The sequence below is a fragment of the Physeter macrocephalus genome, chromosome 2 (assembly GCF_002837175.3).
Source record: "Physeter macrocephalus isolate SW-GA chromosome 2, ASM283717v5, whole genome shotgun sequence".
NCBI classification, from domain to species: domain Eukaryota; kingdom Metazoa; phylum Chordata; class Mammalia; order Artiodactyla; family Physeteridae; genus Physeter; species Physeter macrocephalus.
In genome coordinates, this window is record NC_041215.1 from 120,143,756 (window position 1) to 120,155,922 (window position 12,167).

At 54.1% G+C, this 12,167-nt stretch overlaps 2 protein-coding genes across 7 annotated transcripts in view; one reads left to right on the plus strand and one right to left on the minus strand.

The window, feature by feature from the left end:
- Positions 1 to 3,176, plus strand: part of PLCD4 (phospholipase C delta 4) — a 24,542-nt gene extending 21,366 nt beyond the window's left edge. For 2 of the 5 annotated variants that reach the window (XM_055090030.1, XM_055090016.1), the window contains 6 exons: positions 442 to 598; positions 937 to 1,053; positions 1,283 to 1,455; positions 2,006 to 2,141; positions 2,481 to 2,630; positions 2,710 to 2,816. In XM_055090030.1, the coding sequence (XP_054946005.1) occupies positions 442 to 598; positions 937 to 1,053; positions 1,283 to 1,455; positions 2,006 to 2,141; positions 2,481 to 2,630; positions 2,710 to 2,816 (840 nt within the window). Of the gene's footprint in view, positions 1 to 441; positions 599 to 936; positions 1,054 to 1,282; positions 1,456 to 2,005; positions 2,142 to 2,480; positions 2,817 to 3,097 lie in introns of those variants that run through there. The other 3 variants (XM_055090024.1, XM_055090029.1, XM_055090019.1) reach the window with 2 other exon arrangements.
- Positions 3,177 to 4,521: 1,345 nt separating this feature from the next.
- Positions 4,522 to 12,167, minus strand: part of ZNF142 (zinc finger protein 142) — a 21,475-nt gene continuing 13,829 nt past the window's right edge. For both annotated transcript variants that reach the window (XM_007121443.4, XM_007121444.4), the window contains exons 8-11: positions 10,659 to 10,836; positions 6,994 to 9,916; positions 6,249 to 6,354; positions 4,522 to 4,991 (exon numbers count right to left, since the gene is read on the minus strand). In XM_007121443.4, coding sequence (XP_007121505.1) covers positions 4,522 to 4,991; positions 6,249 to 6,354; positions 6,994 to 9,916; positions 10,659 to 10,836 — 3,677 coding nt within the window. The remainder of the gene's footprint in view (positions 4,992 to 6,248; positions 6,355 to 6,993; positions 9,917 to 10,658; positions 10,837 to 12,167) is intronic.

Consider the following 12,167-nt stretch of genomic DNA (forward strand, 5'->3'; position numbering starts at 1 on the left):
GCACGAACCCGTGTCCCCTGCGTCGGCAGGCGGACTCTCAACCACTGCGCCACCAGGGAAGCCCTGACATCTTTTTAATAATAATAAATTAAAAACCCATTACTTACAAAGTAACCTACAAAGTAATCCTTCAAGCCCAGAGGCTGAAACTGATCCCATCAGTATACATAGACTGCCTTTATTGCCATTCCCATCCTCAGGTTGTGATGTGCCCACTGTTGTGTCCGCCTATGTGTTGTCAGACTATGTCCCAGGCTCCTATTTCCAAGCCTGGGTTCCTTCTCTTTCCCAAGCAGGTGAGGCAGGAGGGAGAATACAATGGGGAGGCAGTGGGCAGAGCCTTAGGTTGGGTGGAGAAGTTCAGATTTGGCCATTGGCTTCTTCCCTCTCAGATTGCTAATGGTTCAATTCCATCTTCCTCTCTACTTTCTCCTTTTCCAGAAATCCAAGCCCATCTTATGTCCATCCCTCTCTGCCCTGGTTGTCTACTTGAAGGCTGTCACATTCTACAGCTTCACTCATTCGAGGGAGCACTACCGCTTCTATGAAACATCATCTTTCTCTGAAGCCAAGGCCAAGAGCCTCATCAAGGAGGCTGGTCAGGACCGAAAGGGAGGGACAGGGAAGGAACTGGGATGGGTTAGAGTCAGGTCTGATGGGCAGGCAGATGAGTCCCAAGAGGATGAGGGAGCGAAGGAGGGATGGTGGAGCCAAGGAACTCCTCAGACCAGGTACGGGGATGGGAGTATCAACAGTGGGCTCAAGGCTCTAGGGGTAAGACAGGTGTGGGAGATGTTCTGCATGGAAGAGAGATAGGCACAGCCTTAGGAGATGCTGCAGAGAAGAATGAAGTGGGTGGGCAGGGTCCTTGAGATCAGGGAAGTGGGAGGATCCACCCCACCCACTACCATCTCCCGACCCACACCCTCTTTACAGGCAATGAGTTTGTGCTGCACAATACCTGGCAGTTAAGCCGTGTATATCCCAGTGGCCTGAGGACAGATTCATCCAACTACAACCCCCAGGAGTTCTGGAATGCAGGCTGCCAGATGGGTGAGGGGGCAGTAGGGACAGGGAAGAGCGAGAGGAAGAGCTCCGGGTGGGAAGTAAGTCCCTGGGTGGCAGTGGGGCCAGGGAGTGCTCCGCGAGGAGGGCTAGGCTGAGAAAGATGCTCTCCTCGGTGTGCCCTGCAGCCCTTTTACACCCAGTATGTCTGTCTAGCTCCATGGAGGGGCTGGATGGCCCCCACGGTGAATCTTTCCTTTTCTCCCGGGGCCCTCAGTGGCTCTGAATATGCAGACTGCGGGGCTTGAGATGGACCTGTGTGATGGGCTCTTCCGCCAGAACGCTGGCTCCGGCTACGTGCTGAAGCCAGACTTCCTGCGTGACACCCAGAGTTCCTTCCACCCTGAGAGGCCCATCAGTCCGTTCAAAGCCCAGACCCTCCTAATCCAGGTATAATGGAAAGAGAAACCATTGGGAAGAAACTGGGATCGCTGGCATAGAAGCAAGGGAGGGTAGTGGGTGGAAGGGGTGAGGGGTGGGTGGCTAGGCCTGACAGGAAGGTAAAGGGGGAAAAGTTCCTCATGAGGCAGCATGGACTTTGGAGCCAGTTGCCTAGGTTCAAACCCATTTACTAGTTGTGTAACGTTAGGCAAACTCCTTAACCTTAGTCTCCTCACCTGCAAAATTGGGGTAACAATACTGCCTACCTCTCAGGGCTGTTGTGATTAGTTAATTTGAAGGGCTTACAACAGTGCCTAGGGCATAGTAAGTGCTATAGAAGGATTGCTGTCATAAAATACCTACTTTCAAACCTTGCTAAATTTCTACTTGGATGCATTTTAAATAGCAGGTGAGGTACTAGAATATATTACCCATGAGAATTAGCTTTGCAAATCCAAAGCTATATTGCAAGGTCCTGTGTCTCCCCCGCAAGGGTGTGAGAGCTGGAGGGGGGCTGGGCTGAGCAGGAACTAGTGAGGTTCCAGAGCTCTGGTTGCAGGTAATCAGTGGGCAGCAACTCCCCAAAGTGGACAAGACCAAAGAGGAGTCCATTGTGGATCCACTGGTAAGAGTGGAGATCTTTGGCGTCCGCCAAGACACAACCCGGCAAGAGACCAGCTACGTGGAGAACAATGGTGAGACTGGGCAGTGCTGGGGGAAAGTGGGAGGAGCATGGCTGTTGTTTTCCTACCATCCAGCCCTCCATTAAGCACAGTCCATCACCCCTCCCGCCACCTTCATGGGAGGCAGTGTGGAACCGGACAAAGAATAAGGACTTGGACATCTTGGGTCTGAAGCCAGGCCCCTCACTTACAAGCTAAGTGAGTGACTAAGCAAACTGCTTACCCGCTCAATCTCCACACTTGTAAAATGCTGCTATGAAAATTAGGCGAGAGAACATGGGGAAAGCAACCCAGCATGGTCAACAATGTCTGTTTCTTCATTTCTTCCCTCACTTACCCTCCCCCACTCAGGTTTTAATCCATACTGGGGGCAGACACTGTGCTTCCGGGTCCTGGTACCTGAACTGGCCCTGCTGCGTTTTGTGGTAAAAGACTATGACTGGAAATCCCGAAACGATTTCATTGGTCAGTACACCCTGCCTTGGAACTGCATGCAACAAGGTGAGCCAGTCCTCCCACCCCTGGCCCGCACCCCAGCTCTGGCTGCCTTCCTAATACGGTCCCCCGCTCCCCTTTCCAGGTTACCGCCACATACACTTGCTCTCCAAGGATGGCATCAGCCTCCATCCAGCCTCCATCTTTGTGCACATCTGCACCCGGGAAGGGCTAGAGGGGGTTGAATCTTAAGGTGGGCACTTCACGGGAAGAGTGGGTGCATCGGCTTTAGATGGTAAGAAAAGCCTCGAAGGATGCTCCAGAAAGCAAACAGAGGTGGCGAAAACCAAGCTTTGGACTGTGCATTCCTAGGCACAAAATTACTTCATCTTTCCTGACAAGCAAATCTAGGACCTGAGTTTTACCTTCTTTCTTTTCCCTTTCTTCGTTTTCACCAGCCTTTGGTATCATTCCTGTCCTTACCCTCTGCATCCTCTACACTGGAATTCCTTCCTTCCTTCCTCTTGCTATAGGTTCAATACCATACCCAGATCTAGGACTACACTTTCGCACCAACTCTGGCTCAAAGGCAGATTGCAACTAGAAATCCAGAGAAGGGCTTGGGGCAGACAAACCCTAAGAGGCACTATCTCCTCCTCCTCTAACTTCCTCAAAGTCCAGAGCCAAGGGAAGGACAAATCAAGCCCCGAGGCTCCCCAGGCAAAGGCTGGGGAAGGAGATCTGACCCCAAGACTGTATTATGACTCTCAAGAGAACACTGCACAGCCCTCAGAGTCTCCACTGGACTGCTGCTCCCTAGCCCCTCCGGTATAAATAGAGCTTCTCTCTCAATTTGGCTTGAGTACAGTCTCTCATTGTTGGGCAAGAAGGGGAGATATGAGGGTCTGGGGACATTTGGGTAGACAGGTGGGATAGGGAAAAGGTGGAAAAATAGGGTTTCCAGGCCCCCCTGCACTTACTACAAGTATGGCTTCTAAGGGACAGGGCAAAACGAGGAGACAAAGAGTTATGTGATCCCAGCCCTCCTAAAGAGTTTGCCTGGAATAGTCCTGGTTTATGTCTGGTGTCTCAGCATAATTATTAATAGTACCCTCTTCAATTTTCCCAGTGTGTCCCAGTTTAGATGATTAATTATACAGTCACTGTGAGGCACTGACAGAAACCTGGGTTAGAGATTTACCTTCCCAGTTGTCTGTCTTTCACCCTATCCTTGTGCTTTAACTCTAGTGCAGCAGCTGAGCCAGTCAGGATGGTGCCGAATTAAAGCTGCTTCCACGAGGAGCTTTAGTGGGTGGCAATCCTCCCTCTACAGGTAGACAAAGGGATTCAGAAATAGGGAGCAGGGCAAGGGCTGATTCAGGCTTGAGGACAGAGAGATGGCAGACCTGGGCGTTTCAGAATCAATTGCTCAGTGAAGATGGAAGGAGGCAAAGGAGAGACAGAGGCCTGAGAGGGGACAGGGCAGACTGAGATGACAGCCTGGCAATGTTAAGTCAGGGACCTGGACGAGTCTATATAAGCTACTAATCATTTAACCATGCTTTATAGAGCAGTGGGCACAACAGCACATGCGGTTAGATACAACTGTTCTGAGGATGCTGAAAGAAAATAGGACTTGACATAGTAAGAAGGAAAGAGAAGATGAAATGGGTAAACCACGATCTTATAGCCAGGGACTCTGGTGGAGTGATGGTGAAGAAATTAGGAACTCACGGGTTAAAAACACAATGTGCCTCAACAGATGTCAATCTGTGGTCCAGGTCTCTCTTCTATATCAACTTCCAAGTACTACAGCCAGAGTCCCAGGAGGGTTCCAGCCTCTCTGACACCCTGAAGCCAACCCTTTCCTCTGGCCCTGAGCTCCTCAGGCTAGCTCTGGTTCCAGTCTGCACATCTGGGCCCACACCCTCTTCTTGTCGGGAGGTGGGGGAGGCCCTCAGCCCTCAGGTCCAGTGGGGGGAGCAGCAGGAGCAGGGGGGCCGGGATCCTCCAACTGCACGTCGTGTAGGTGCACTGTGGGCATGCTAGGGTCCTTGCCCACACCTTGGTTTGGGTCAGCCTGGTCCGGGTGGTGCCTGCGCACGTGCTTGACCACCTGAAATTTCTGCTTGGCCTTGTAGCTGCAGAGGCGGCAGAAGAAGGGGTGGCGGTCGGTGTGGGTGAGGGCGTGATGGCGCAGGCCGGCGGCCCAGCGGAAAGCACGGTGGCACACGTTGCACACGTAGGGCTTGGCCTCGCTGTGCTTGCGGAGGTGGGTGCGCAGCAGGAAGCGTGTCTTGAAGGCCTTGCCGCACTGCTCACACATGAAGGCCCGCGCTTCCCGGTGCCGCGTCTCCTGGTGCACGCGCAGTGCGTCGGCTCTGTTCGTGCAGTACTCACACTCGGGACACTGGTATGGCTTCAGTCCTGTAGGACAGGGCAAGGACAGGGAACACATCACCACTGAAGGAGGTGGAACAAGGATCAGTGGACCAGAAGAGTCACTGTGATCCTGGGACATAAGGAACACAAGCAGCAACCTAAGGACCATGTCTTTGGAATGATCCAATCCTGTCTGACATTGGTGTGTCCTATTCCCAACATAGCCCCTTGTACACAGTGGCTGCTCGATGGATGCTGGTAACTAACTGGACCCCTAAGTAGCCAACTGATGGCAATAAATACTCAAATATGACAGGGTTTCTACGTGGGGAACTCCAACCCCTTTTTGGTCATGGAGTACTCACGGAATTGGGAATCCATTGAAATGGACCCCTTGTTCAACACAAGAAGTAAAAGAAAATGCTTAAGAGGGAAGCGGGAGAGGCAACAGAAGGGGTAGAGGCAGAGGGCCTTGAAATGCATCTGGTTAATTCCTTTACTTGCGGGGGGCCATATGCAACCACCACAGGCACACCATCATTAACCCTTCTCTGAGAACCTGTGGTTCATGGACTGTACCCAGGAGAAAAAAAAAGGACAAGTTAAAACAGGTGAGGGACTTCCCTGGTGGCGCAGTGGTTAAGAATCCCTCTGCCAATGCAGGGGACACGGGTTTGAGCCCTGGTCCGGGAAGATCCCACATGCTGCGGAGCAACTAAGCCCATGTGCCACAACTACTGAGCCTGCGCTCTGGAGCCCGTAAGCCACAACTTCTGAGCCCGCGCCTAGAGCCCGTGCTCAGCAAGAAGAGAAGCCACCACAATGAGAAGCCCTCACACCGCAACAAAGAGTAGCCGTCACTCGCTTTAACTAGAGAAAGACTGCGCGCAGCAACAAAGACCCAACGCAGCCAAAATAAATAAATAACAGCTGAACCCTCTACTTTCTCCTCCTCACTCATGATAGTTCCATCCTGTTTCTGTAGGGACCAGGCAGACCTGCTCAGTCACTCATGTTTGAGTTGGAGGTTCTCAACCGGAGGTGGGTGACCTTGTGCCATAATACCCCGGGAAGCTTTTGCAAAGTACACATGCCCAGACTCTCAGGTTCACCTCTCTCCTGATTCTGATAGGCTTTCAGTGGGTTGGGAAGCTATTCTGGATTTTCAGTCTACCTACTACCTTTGATGTGAATACTGCTGTGCACCCCGAATCTGAGTAAGGACATACACCACCTCAGGGAGGCTGGGTGTGCTAGGGCACAGGGGAACCCCTCGGGCCTGTCAAAACCATGCAGACTCACCTGTGTGCTTGGTCATGTGGTACTTGAGCTGGTTGACCCACTTGCACTTGTAGCCACAGTCAGGGCACAGATACTTCCGCTCCTCCTTGTGAATCCGCATATGGTACTGGAGGAGGGAAGAGCAAAGAGTACACCCAGAAAATGTGTACCCTTTGGTACTCGCTGGATGTGGAAATAGAGCAAGCAGGCAGAGAAACTGGTGGCAGATAATCCTGTTCCCTGCACCCATCCTACCCTTTCTCCCCCACTGCCAGTCAGGTCTCCGAGGCCAGTCACTCTGACGCAACCCTAACCCATTCGGCCGACCCCGGGTCTGCCCTATCTCAACTCTGCCACTTATTAGCTGTGTCTTTGGGCAACCTTACCCCTAATTCTCAGTTTATTAATCTGGAAAATGGGAAACAGTAAAAGTATATCTCATATTTTTGAAAGGATTAAAATTAGTGTCCGACATACAGTGTAAGTACTCAATAAATGTCAGCTGTTATCATCTAGGTTATCTACAACCTATTACATGCCTTTATCACATGCCAAGCATGTATTACGGAATTTTATCTCTGTAGCAACCCTATGAGGTATTAGTCCCTCTTCACAGATGAGGAATCTGAGGTTTGGAGAAGTTAGGGGACTTGACCAAAGTCACGGCGCCAATTTTCAGAAGAGTCAGGATTAAAGAACCCACAGGTAGTTTAACTCCGCAGCCTGCATTCCTTCCATTCCCAGACCCCCTAGCCCCTGACCTTACCTTGAGGCGAGAGGGGTCAGCACAGGCATAGGGACAGAGGTGACAGCGGTAGGGCTTTTCCCCAGTGTGGACGCGGCTGTGCCAGGTGATCTTTTGCCGGTTCTTGGTGCTGTAAGCACAGTCAGTGCACTTGTAGAGCCGGGTGCCCCCGTGCCCTTTTACATGGTGATCTAGTACCAGCTGATGGCGGCACGCAAAGTCACAAAAAGGGCAGCGCAGAGGGGGCTGGCCAGCATCCCCAGCTGAGGAGGCCGCTGCTGAAGTCTCCTCATGCTGTTCCAAGTAGTGCTTCACCAGGCCCACCCGCTCCCGGGCAGCAAAGTCACAGAGCTGGCAGCGGTGGCTGAAATGCTGCTGCCTTCGGTGCTCGTCCAATGCCGGCCGGCTGGGGAAGGCCTCTTGGCAGGCCCCACACTCGAGCCGTGGGTGCTGTTTCCGGGTGTGCCCTCGCAGGCTGGCAGGGCTGGGGCACAGCAGCCCACAGCGGGAGCAGTGCAGGGGGCCCTCAGTGGCCTCTGTGGGAGAGCCAGGGACAGGGGGCGTAGGCTCGGGATGCCGGCGCAGAGCATGCTGCTTGAGTGCTGTCTCGGAGCTGAACTGGGCCTCACACTGGGGGCAGGCAAAGGCTGGGGTGCCCTGGTGGCAACTGTTAACGTGGCGAGTGATGTCATGGCGAAGGTAGCCACTATAGTCACAGAGTGGACAGAAGTGGGTGGGTGTTTTGTCGTGTACCCTCAACCGGTGCAAGCGCAGTTTTGAGTTGGTACCAAATGTCTGGGGACAGGAGCTGCAGGGGATGCGGCCAACACCTGTGTGTCGGGACTGGTGAGCCTCTAACCGGTACCGTCTGGTGGTGGAAAAGTCACAGAAAGGGCACTGATGGGGCTTCACCCCCTCATGCTTCAGCCGCCGGTGCTGCTGTAGGCACCGGCTCTGTTTACAGGTGAAACCGCAGTCCCCACACTGAAGAGGGGGCCGGGGGCCATGGGCTGGGGCTGCGGCGGGGTGCCTCCGCTTCTGGTGGAGCCTCAGGGCAGCAGCAGCAGGAGCGGTGAATGTGCAGAGGCCACAGCGCAGCTCTCCAGACTGCTCAAGGGGGCAGCCCCGGGTCTGGTGAGTCCTCAGGGCCCGTTCCTGCTGGCAGCTAAAGGGACACGTGGGGCAGGAGAAGCGAGCCCCCTTCTGCTTTGGAACCAGAGCTGCATCCCCATCACCAGGGCTGCGCTCTGCACTCCCACTGCTCACGGGAGCAGAGTCCCTGCTGCTCAGCAGGGACACAATAGGCTGGGTCTGGGAGGCGCCTCGCTTTCGTCCCCCCCAACGTCCGCCCCGGCAGCCTTCAGCCACGTGAGAGGTAATGGAGGAAAGCCGAGAGCAAAGGAACATGCATGAGTTGCAGTGAAACTTGCCCTGCTCAAAGTGGAACTTCTCAGGGGCCTCTGTGGGCGAGGAGTCTTCTGCAGGAGGGACTGTGGAGCCAGAGAGTGTGGCAACAGGCTCCTCTATGTTTTCTGGCTCCCCAGGAAGCTTGGAAGGAGAATCTTTTGGGAGCATGATCTCTACTTCTAATGGTGCAGGTGGGGGCTTCCCACCTGCTGCATCCTCTGAGGCCGGCGTGCCCGGGGGCTGAGGATGCAGAGGGATGGGTGAATCTGGTCTGGGCAAGCCCTTGTTCTTTCTGAGGAGAACAGGGCACTTCTTCAGCAGATGGGTGCTGAGACCACGCTGTTGCTTGAAGCGGGCTCCACACTCAGGGCAGAGGAGGGGCTCTCGGTGGCCCTGGCACCCACTCCTGGAGTGCAGACTCAGGGCCTTCTCCCGGCGGGTGATGAAAGGGCAGTGTGGACAGCGGAAAGCCCGCCCCTCTCCCTGTATCACTACCATCTGAACCCGCCCCTCCAGCACCAGCGCCTCTGCCTGTTCTTTGTCCTGCCTCCTTAGGGCCTTGAGTAATGACTCTGATTCACGGAACTGGGGCAGGGGTGCTGTCTCAGTGGGTGGATTTGCCTTGAAGGTTCCCACCCAGCTGTTAGGGGGCTCCTCTGAGGAAGGGGGATTTATAGGGGGCTCAGAGACTGGCTTTTCCAGAATGGACTCTTCAGCACCCAAGCCGGAAGAAGTTCCAGCACCTTCAAAGGTAGACAGCTCTGTCAAAGTTCCATCTGGCCCTTCCAGTCTCAGAGGCCCTGAGGGATCCAGGGGCCTGAACTCCACAGGAGCCGTTTCGGTGATCTCCTCAAGGGGCGGGTTGGCCACAGGCTCCAGCTCCACTCCCAGGGCCTCTAGGTGTAGCGTGCAGCCTCCCTCATCTACCTCCGCCGGACTGGGGTTGCCAACCAGGTCATGCCCCTGGGGAACCTCACCGCCGTCCTGTTTCCCAGCACTGTCCTCCTCACTAGTCTCTGGCGGGGCCTGATCCAAGCCGGGGTCCACCACCGTCCCTGGGTCGCGGTCCGGCCCCTCAGGCTGGGCAGACAGCTGACTTGAGGGCTCTGGGTCTGGTGGAGGTGCTGGGCACTGCCCGGCTCCCTCTGGCTCCTGGCTGGCACGGCGAAGCTGCCAGACCTGGTCCCCGGGCACGTAGCCGTGGGCTTTGCGCTTGTGGAAGAAGAGGGCGGTGTTGCTGAAGGTGCGGTAGTCACAGAGGGCACAGTGGAACTCTCGGAGGCGGGTGTGCTTGCAGTTCTCATGGCTCAGCAGGGCCTGCTTGTGGCGGCTCTGGTAGCTGCAGTAGCGGCAGGGGTAGAGTGGGGCGGCCGTGCCGGGGTGGTGCTGGGAAGCCATGTGCTTCTGCAGCTCATACTTCCGCTTGCAAGCGAAGGCGCACACCTCGCACATCAGGGACTTGCCCTGGTGCCGCAGCTTGTGGCTGCTCAGCTGATCTGCCCGGTGGCAGCGATAGGAGCACTGGTTGCACTGGTATCTGGTGAGGAGGGAAAAATCACAATCATAAATTAATCACAGCAACTACCAGTAACTGTATAAATACCTACTATGGGCCAAGCTCTACGCTCAGTGTTGTACATGCATCATCTAATTTAATCGTCTTAGTGAGGAGACTAAGGCACAGAAGTTAGTAACTTGCCTCGAGTTACAAAGGAAGTGAAGGGCAGACGGTCTAGCTTCAGGGCTTGTGTTCTACCCCCTACTCTACATTGCTTCCTAAAGGGAAGGTATCATGAATCAGTCAACCTCTGTGGACCTCTGAGGAGCTGACATGGCTACAGCCCCACGGGGCAGGTTTCTGTGCCTAGTTCCCACTCTCCCACAGAGACATGAAAGCCACGGAGAAACCCCCTAGCCAGCTGTGCCCACAGGTCAGAGGGGAACTTGCCTGGATTTGGACATGGCCAGGATTGGAGCCACAAGCGTAGCCCATCTACTTCACCAGGACTGGACTCAGAACTCAAATGACACTTTAGTCTCTGGGCCTCTACTCTGGGTCTACACCCCCTTCCCTGAGCCCAGAGAGCTCGCACCATGCAGACTAGGCCACAGGCAGAGGTCAGCTAGAGGCAGCAGGGCCGAGATGACAGGAGCAGAGGGCCGTGCGGAGGAGTCTCTCTGGGGCCAGAAGAGACGTGGGGCCGGAAGCTGACTTTGAGAGGCGGCTAGCTTAGCTCCAGGTCATTGGGTTAGGGATGGAGGCACGCGTGTGCTCATACCTGAGGTCGCCCGCGTGTTTCCGCATGTGCACGCTGAGGTAGTGCTTCCACTTGGTGACGTAGCCGCATTCGGTGCACATGTAATCCTTGGTGTTGGAGTGGGTCAGCATGTGCTTGGACAGGTAGCTCACGTCTCGACACGTGAAGTCACACAGCTCACACTTGTGCGGCTTCTCGCCTGTGGGGATGGAGGTGAGCGGGGAGAGAACACAAGTCAGACACGGACCGAGGGAGCGACAGACCGTACTCCCCAGCAGGCTCGCCCTGATGCCCAGCAGGAGTGGAAGCTGAGGTGCTATTCGCAAAAGTCAATGCTGCCTCACAGCCCTCTGGGACGACCACTCTTCCACCCTGACGCCAAGGAAGGCGGGGGGAAAGCGAAGACCCAGCTTTTGAAAAGTAGCTTCAAAGTCCATTCTGGATTTGTTATACAGCTTATTGGCACTAATGGCCAACTGCTCCACTTAGCCCAATTCGTTCCAGTTTTGTGGAAGAGGAGGAGAAAAAATTAGGCAATACAACATAGTGGTTAACAACTCTGACTCCAGAGTCCAACACAGTAATAAAGATGTTAATAGCGGACATTTATACTGTGCTCACTATGTGCCAGGCACCTTTCTGAGCACTTCATAAGAATGCCTCCTCTTACTGAATCCTCACAACAGCCCTTTATTACCCCATTTTACAGAGGAAGAAGCTGAGGCACAGAGAAACCATAGAGCTGTTAGGCAGTAGTTCAAATCCCAGTTTACTACTGTGTATCCTCGGGCAGGTCATTTAACCCCTCTAAGTCTGTTTCCTGGTCTCCAAAAAGGGGGCAACAAAAATACTGACCTCACATGGTTGATATGAAGATTAAAGGGCTCAAGGACGAGCTGTCCCTGTACGTTGGTTGAGACCTAGCGCTAAGAGGTGAGGCTGGGGCCATGTTCCTTCAGGACCATTCCCTGTTATCCCTGCCCACCCACTCAGCCCCTCTCCTTATGGTGAAAGGCAAGCAATGTGGTGTTCTGGCTCTGCTTCTGATACCAGCTGTGTGATCCTGAAACAGGCCATTTAAATGTTCAGCGTTTCTCATCTTTACCTGCCTTTCTTACAGGATCGTTATTATGGATTAAATGAGATAATATATATGAAAAAACTATAAAGCACTACACAAGCATACCTCAGAGAGATGGTGGGTTCAGTTCCAGACCACCACAATAAAGCAAATATCACGAGAAAGTGAGTCCCACAAATTTTTTGGTTTCCCAGTACACGTAAAAGTTATGTTCACACGTTGCATGGTAGCCTATTAAGTGTGCAATAACATTCAAACAAACAGTGTACATACCTTAATTAAAAAAATACTTTCTTGGGCTTCCCTGGTGGCGCACTGGTTGAGAGTCCACCTGCCGATGCAGGAGACATGGGTTCGTGCCCCGGTCCGGGAAGATCCCACATGCCGCAGAGCGGCTGGGCCCGTGAGCCATGGCCGCTGAGCCTGCGCGTCCGGAGCCTGTGCTCCGC